At 52.0% G+C, this 6,927-nt stretch overlaps 1 protein-coding gene across 1 annotated transcript; it reads right to left on the reverse strand.

The window, feature by feature from the left end:
- Positions 1 to 1,187: 1,187 nt before the first annotated feature.
- On the reverse strand, positions 1,188 to 5,747 carry LOC121346994 (nuclear receptor coactivator 1-like; the record flags this gene model as incomplete). The annotated part of the gene is made up of 6 exons (XM_041425236.1): positions 1,188 to 1,283; positions 4,256 to 4,435; positions 4,863 to 5,088; positions 5,120 to 5,182; positions 5,310 to 5,372; positions 5,535 to 5,747. Coding segments are annotated over 6 exons (841 nt in total), but the record flags the coding sequence as incomplete, so codon positions are not given.
- Positions 5,748 to 6,927: the final 1,180 nt, after the last annotated feature.

Below are 6,927 nucleotides of genomic sequence, written 5' to 3' on the forward strand. Positions count from 1 at the left end.
ATTCCGGGATTCTGGGATCCGGGATGGATCAAAATCCATCCCCAGGGATTTTTATGGAATTCATCCCAAACTATTCCGGGATTCTGGGATCCGGGATGGATCAATAATCCATCCCCAGGGATTTTTATGGAATTCAGGGATGGGAAAGGGAAGGGAGATCCCTGAGATTCCAAAGGAATTCCTGAAATTCCTTCCTGGAGGGGAGTCAGGATGGGGATGGATCCAATGGCAGGCTGGGAAAGCTGGGAATGGAGAAATTCTCTGGGAAAAGGGGACGAATTTGGGAAGGAATTCCCGGCTGGGCTGGAATTCCCAGAGAATCCCTGGGAGTGTCCAAGGAAAGGCTGGAAAATCCCAGAATTGTGGGCTGGGAATGGGATGGGATTGAAGCTCCATGGATCCCATCCCAAACCATTCCGGGATTCTGGGATCCAGGACACTCAGGATCCATCCCCAGGGATTTTTATGGGACTTGGGGATGGAAAAGGGAAGGGAGTCCTGAATTCCAAGGGAGTTCCCGAAATTCCTTCCCAGAGAGGAGTCAGGATGGGGATGGATCCAATGGCAGGCTGGGAGAGCTGGGAATGGAGGGAAGTCCCTGGGAAAAGGGGAGGAATTTGGGAAGGAATTCCCGGCTGGGCTGGAATTCCCAGAGAATCCCTGGGAGTGTCCAAGGAAAGGCTGGAAAATCCCAGAATTGTGGGCTGGGAATGGGATGGGATTGAAGCTCCATGGATCCCATCCCAAACCATTCCGGGATTCTGGGATCCAGGACACTCAGGATCCATCCCCAGGGATTTTTATGGAATATGGGGATGGAAAAGGGAAGGGAGTCCTGAATTCCAAGGGAGTTCCCGAAATTCCTTCCCGGAGAGGATTCAGGATGGGGATGGATCCAATGGCAGGCTGGGAGAGCTGGGAATGGAGGGAATTCCCTGGGAAAGGGGAGGAATTTGGGAAGGAATTCCCGGCTGGGCTGGAATTCCCAGAGAATCCCCGGGAGTGTCCAAGGAAAGGCTGGATCTCCCTGGGACTGGGATTGGACCAGGATGGGACCGAAGCTCCACGAATCCCACCCAAACCATTCCAGAATTCCACCATTCCCACCTCTCCTTGCCACAACAACCTCCGGAGCCCCAGAATCCCGGGATTTGGGGCAGAATTCCCGGGAATGGCGCGGGATGTACCTGTGGTGTCCTGCTTGGTGACGAAGGACTCGGTGGGGGCCGGGGCGGCCGGGCGCGGCAACCTCCGGGCGATGCAGATCAGACACGACTGGAAATCTGGGAAAAACACCGGGAAAAACACCGGGAATGCCGGAGCCGGCCCGGGGTTTGAGCTCAAACCTCGCTCCTGGATTTTGTTCCCGGCCCTGGAAGTGTTTTCCTGGAGGGATTCTCTATCCCTGCCGAGGAAATGGGGTTGAATTCCCTGGAATTCCCAGGGAAAAGCTTGGGGGGGTTGACTGGGGAGGGTTCTGGGATGTGGCGGGGTTGGGATAATGGAATTCCAGGGGTTGTTGGGATTTGGTCCTCAAACAGCGGGATTTGGCCCTTCCGGGTGGGAATTCCTGCGGGAATTGCGGGATTCTTCCCGGGAATGTGGTGGGACAGGGAAAAGCGACCTGGAGTGGGAGAGCGACGAAGGATCCGGCCCTGTCCCTGTCCCCAGCCCCAACCCTGAGCCTGCATTCCCATCCCAATTCCAATCCTAATCCCAATCCCAAATCCCCATCCCAATCCTGCATTCCCATCCCAATCCTGCATTCCCCACCCCACCCCATATCCCACACCAATCCCACCCCATTCCATCCTATCCCAATCCCACCCCAACCCCATCCCCATCCCAATCCCAATCCCAATCCCAATCTGACCCCAACCCCAACTCAATCCCACCCCAATCCCAATCCCATCCCAAATCCCCAGAGATGTTCCCCAACCTTCTCCCTCCTCCTGGAAGGCGCGGGGCTGGCTGACGGTGAACGCAGTCCCCAACTCCAACCCAATCCCAATCCCAATCCTGCATTCCCATCCCAATTCCAATCCTAATCCCAATCCCAAATCCCCATCCCAATCCTGCATTCCCATCCCAATCCTGCATTCCCCACCCCACCCCATATCCCACACCAATCCCACCCCATTCCATCCTATCCCAATCCCACCCCAAACCCAGCCCCATCCCAATCCCAATCCCATCCCAATCCCACCCCAATCTCAATCACATTGCAATCCAATCCCAATTCCAAATCCCAGATCCCAAACCCCAGATTCCCGGGAATGTTGCCCCACCTTCCCCCTCCTCCTGGAATGTGCGGGGCTGGCTGACGGTGAACGTAGTCCCCAGCTCCAACCCCAACTCCAACCCCATCCCAATCCAAATCCCAATCTGACCCCAACCCCAACCCCAATCCCAATCCCAATCCCAATCCCAAACCCCAGATTCCTGGGAATGTTTCCCCACCTTCTCCCTCCTCCTGGAAAGTCTCCAGTCCAATCCCAATCCCATCCCAACCCCAATCGCACCCCAATCCCAATCCCAAATCCCAAATCCCAAATCCCAAACCCCAGATTCCTGGGAATGTTTCCCCACCTTCTCCCTCCTCCTGGAAAGCGCGGGGCTGGCTGACGGTGAACGCAGTCGCCAACTCCAACCCCAACCCCTTCCCAATCTGACCCCAACCCCAATCCCATCCCAAATCCCAACCCCATCCCAAATCCCCAGGGATGCTGCCCCACCTTCCCCCTCCACCTGGAAGGCGCGGGGCTGGCTGACGGTGAAGCACTGCATGGCCTCCGAGCCCCCAAACCCAAGCCCAATCCCAATCCTAAATCCCAGATCCCAGATCCCCGGGAATGTTCCCCACCTTCCCCCTCCTCCTGGAAGGCGCGGGGCTGGCTGACGGTGAACGCAGTCCCCAACCCCAACCCCAATCCCAATCCCAATCCCTTCCCAACCCCAACTCCAATCCTATCCCAATCTGACCCCAACCCCATCCCAATCGCACCCCAATCCCAAATCCTAAATCCCAGATCCCCCGGCAATGTTTCCCCACCTTCCCCCTCCTCCTGGAAGGCGCGGGGCTGGCTGACGGTGAACGCAGTCCCCAACCCCAACCCCAATCCCAATCCCAATCCCTTCCCAACCCCAACCCCAATCCCTTCCCAAAAGCCCCCAATCCCAATCCCAAATCCCAAATCCCCAGGGATGTTCCCCAACCTTCCCCCTCCTCCTACAAGGCGCGGGGCTGGCTGACGGTGAACGCAGTCGCCAACTCCAACCCAATCCCAATGCCAACCCCAATCGCACCCCAATCCCTTCCCAACCCCAACCCCAATCCCAATTCCAATCCTATCCCAATCTGACCCCAACCCCATCCCAATCGCACCCCAATCCCAAATCCTAAATCCCAGATCCCCCGGCAATGTTTCCCCACCTTCCCCCTCCTCCTGGAAGGCGCGGGGCTGGCTGACGGTGAACGCAGTCCCCAACCCCAACCCCAATCCCAATCCCAATCCCTTCCCAACCCCAACCCCAATCCCTTCCCAATCTGACCCCAACCCCATGCCAATCGCATCCCAACCCCAATCCCAAGCCCATCCCAAATTCCAGATCCCCAGGGATGTTCCCCCACCTTCGCCCTCCTCCTGGAAGGCGCGGGGCTGGCTGACGGTGAAGCACTGCATGGCCTCGGAGCCCCCAATCCAAATCCCAATCCCAAATGCCAAACCCCAGATTCCCGGGAATGTTCCCCACCTTCCCCCTCCTCCTGGAAGGCGCGGGGCTGGCTGACGGTGAAGCACTGCATGGCCTCCGAGCCCCCAATCCCAAACCCAACCCCATCCCAACCCAAATCCCAATCCCAATCCCAATCCCAAATCCCAAACCCCAGATTCCCGGGAATGTTCCCCACCTTCCCCCTCCTCCTGGAAGGCGCGGGGCTGGCTGACGGTGAACGCAGTCGCCAACTCCAACCCAATCCCAATGCCAACCCCAATCGCACCCCAATCCCTTCCCAACCCCAACCCCAATCCCAATCCCAATCCCATCCCAATCTGACCCCAACCCCATCCCAATCGCACCCCAATCCCAAATCCTAAGATCCCAAATCCCTAGGGATGTTTCCCCACCTTCCCCCTCCTCCTGGAAGGCGCGGGGCTGGCTGACGGTGAAGCACTGCATGGCCTCCGAGCCCCCAACCCCAATCCCAATCCCAATCCCAAATCCCAAACCCCAGATTCCCAGGAATGCTGCCCACCTTCCCCCTCCTCCTGGAAGGCGCGGGGCTGGCTGACGGTGAAGCACTGCATGGCCTCGTAGCGCTGCCGCAGCTCCGCCTGCTCCGCGCCCGCCTCGTCCGGCGGCCGCACCAGCATCCGGCACTGGAAGGTGTGGCTGCCGCGCCGCGCCGGCTCCTGCGGCCACGGCACCCCGTTCACTGGGAAAAACAGGGAAAAACGGGAATTGGGGACGTGGGAGTGATCCCTAATCATGGAATTGTGGAATTCCCAAAGATCTCTGGGATTCGAGGAACTGTGATGGGAACAATCCACATGGAATTGCCGAAGATAATAAGCATACAATAAAAAAAAATGAAAATAACGAATAATAATATAAATAAATAAACACAAAAATAATGAAATATAAATTAAAAAATTAAATTAAACAAAAAATAAAAATAAATAAAATATACATAGAGATAAAAATAAATATATAAATAAATATAAAATAAAACTTCAATAAATTTTAAAAATTAACGACCCACCCACCCCCAATCCCTGCCTCCATTCCCAAATTTCCCCGGATTTTCCCAAATTTCCCCGAATTTCCCGCCATTCTCCCGGATTTCGCGGGGTGTGCCGTACCCAGGGATTTGGGGAGCAGGTTCTTGACGAACTCGGCATGGGCGCCCACGTGCAGGATGCTGTACACGCTGGAGTTCATCAGCTCCTCCTGCCCGTAGCCCAGGTAGCCCGTCACGTTCTCCGACACGAACACGATGCGGCCCTCGCGGTTCACCACGAAGAAGAACCCATCTAGAGCCTGGAAACGGGAAAAATTCCAAGGTTTTATCCCAAAAACGGGAAAAAACTCCAAGGTTTTATCGCAAATATCCCGTCACGTTCTCCGACACGAACACGATGCGCCCCTCGCGGTCCACCACAAAGAAGAACCCGTCCAGAGCCTGGAAACGGGAAAAATTCCAAGGTTTTATCCCAAATATCCCAAAAACGGGAGAAATTCCAAGGTTTTATCCCAAATATCACAAAAACGGGCAAGAATTCCAAGGTTTTATCGCAATATCCCATCACGTTCTCCGACACAAACACGATGCGCCCCTCATGGTTCACCACGAAGAAGAACACATCTAGAGCCTGGAAACAGGAAAAATTCCAAGGTTTTATCCCAAAACCAAGAAAAAATTCCAACGTTTGTATCCCAAATATCACAAAAACGGGCAAGAATTCCAAGGTTTTATCCTAAATATCCTGAAAACAGGGAAAAAATGCAAGGTTTTATCCCAAATATCCCATCACGTTCTCTGACACAAACACGATGCGCCCCTCACAGTTCACCACAAAGAAGAACCCGTCCAGAGCCTGGAAATGGGAAAAATGCCAAGGTTTTATCACAAATATTCCAAAAATGGGAAAGAATTCCAAGGTTTTATTGCAATATCCCGTCATGTTCTCCGACACGAACACGATGCGCCCCTCGCGGTTCACCACAAAGAAGAACCCGTCCAGAGTCTGGAAACGGGAAAAATTCCAAGGTTTTATCCCAAATATCCCAAAGACGCAAAAAATTCCAAGGTTTTATCCTAAATATCACAAAAACGGGAAAAACTCCAAGGTTTAATCCTAAATATCACAAAAACAGGCAAGAATTCCAAGATTTTATTGCAAATATCCCATCATGTTCTCCGACACGAACACGATGCGCCCCTCGCGGTTCACCACGAGAAGAACCCGTCCAGAGTCTGGAAACGGGAAAAATTCCAAGGTTTTATCCCAAATATCCTGAAAACAGGGAAAAATTTCAAGGTTTTATCCTAAATATCACAAAAATAGGCAAGAATTCCAAGGTTTTATTGCAAATATCCCGTCATGTTCTCCAGCACGAACGCGATCCAATCCTCCTGGTTGAACATGAAGAAAAATCCATCCAGGGCTTGGAACACAAAAGAATTCCAAGGTTTTATCTCAAATATCACAAAATGGGAAAGAATTCCAAGGTTTTATTTCAAATATCACAAAATCAGGAAAAGAATTCCAAGGTTTCAGCCCAAATTTCCCGTCACGTTCTCTGACACGAACGCGATCCAACCCTCCTGGTTCACCAATAACAAAAACCTGTCCAGGGTCTGGAAAGGGAAAAAATTCCAAGGTTTTATCTCAAATATCTCCAAAATCTGAAAGAATTCCAAGGTTTTTTTCCCAAATATCGCAAAAATGGGGGAAAAAAATCCAAGGTTTTATCGCAAATATCCCATCACGTTCTCCGACACGAACGCGATCCAACCCTCCTGGTTCACCAATAACAAAAACCTGTCCAGGGCCTGGAAAGGGAAAAAATTCCAAGGTTTTATCCCAAATATCCCGAAAATGGGAAAGAACTCCAAGATTTTACCTCAAATGTCTCGAAAATGGGGGAAATTTTCAAGATTTTATCTCAACTATCCCAAAAATGGGAAAGAATTCCAAGATTTTACCTCAAATGTCTCGAAAATGGGGGAAATTTTCAAGATTTTATCTCAACTATCCCAAAAATGGGAAAGAATTCCAAGGTTTTATCCCAAATATCCCGAAAATGGGAAAGAACTCCAAGGTTCTACCTCAAATATCCCAAAAATGGGAAAGAATTCCAAGATTTTACCTCAAATATCTCGAAAATGGGGGAAATTTTCAAGATTTTATCTCAACTATCCCA

This window comes from Onychostruthus taczanowskii, unplaced genomic scaffold, assembly GCF_017590055.1.
Source record: "Onychostruthus taczanowskii isolate IOZ18803 unplaced genomic scaffold, ASM1759005v1 scaffold881, whole genome shotgun sequence".
Classification (NCBI taxonomy): Eukaryota; Metazoa; Chordata; class Aves; order Passeriformes; family Passeridae; genus Onychostruthus; species Onychostruthus taczanowskii.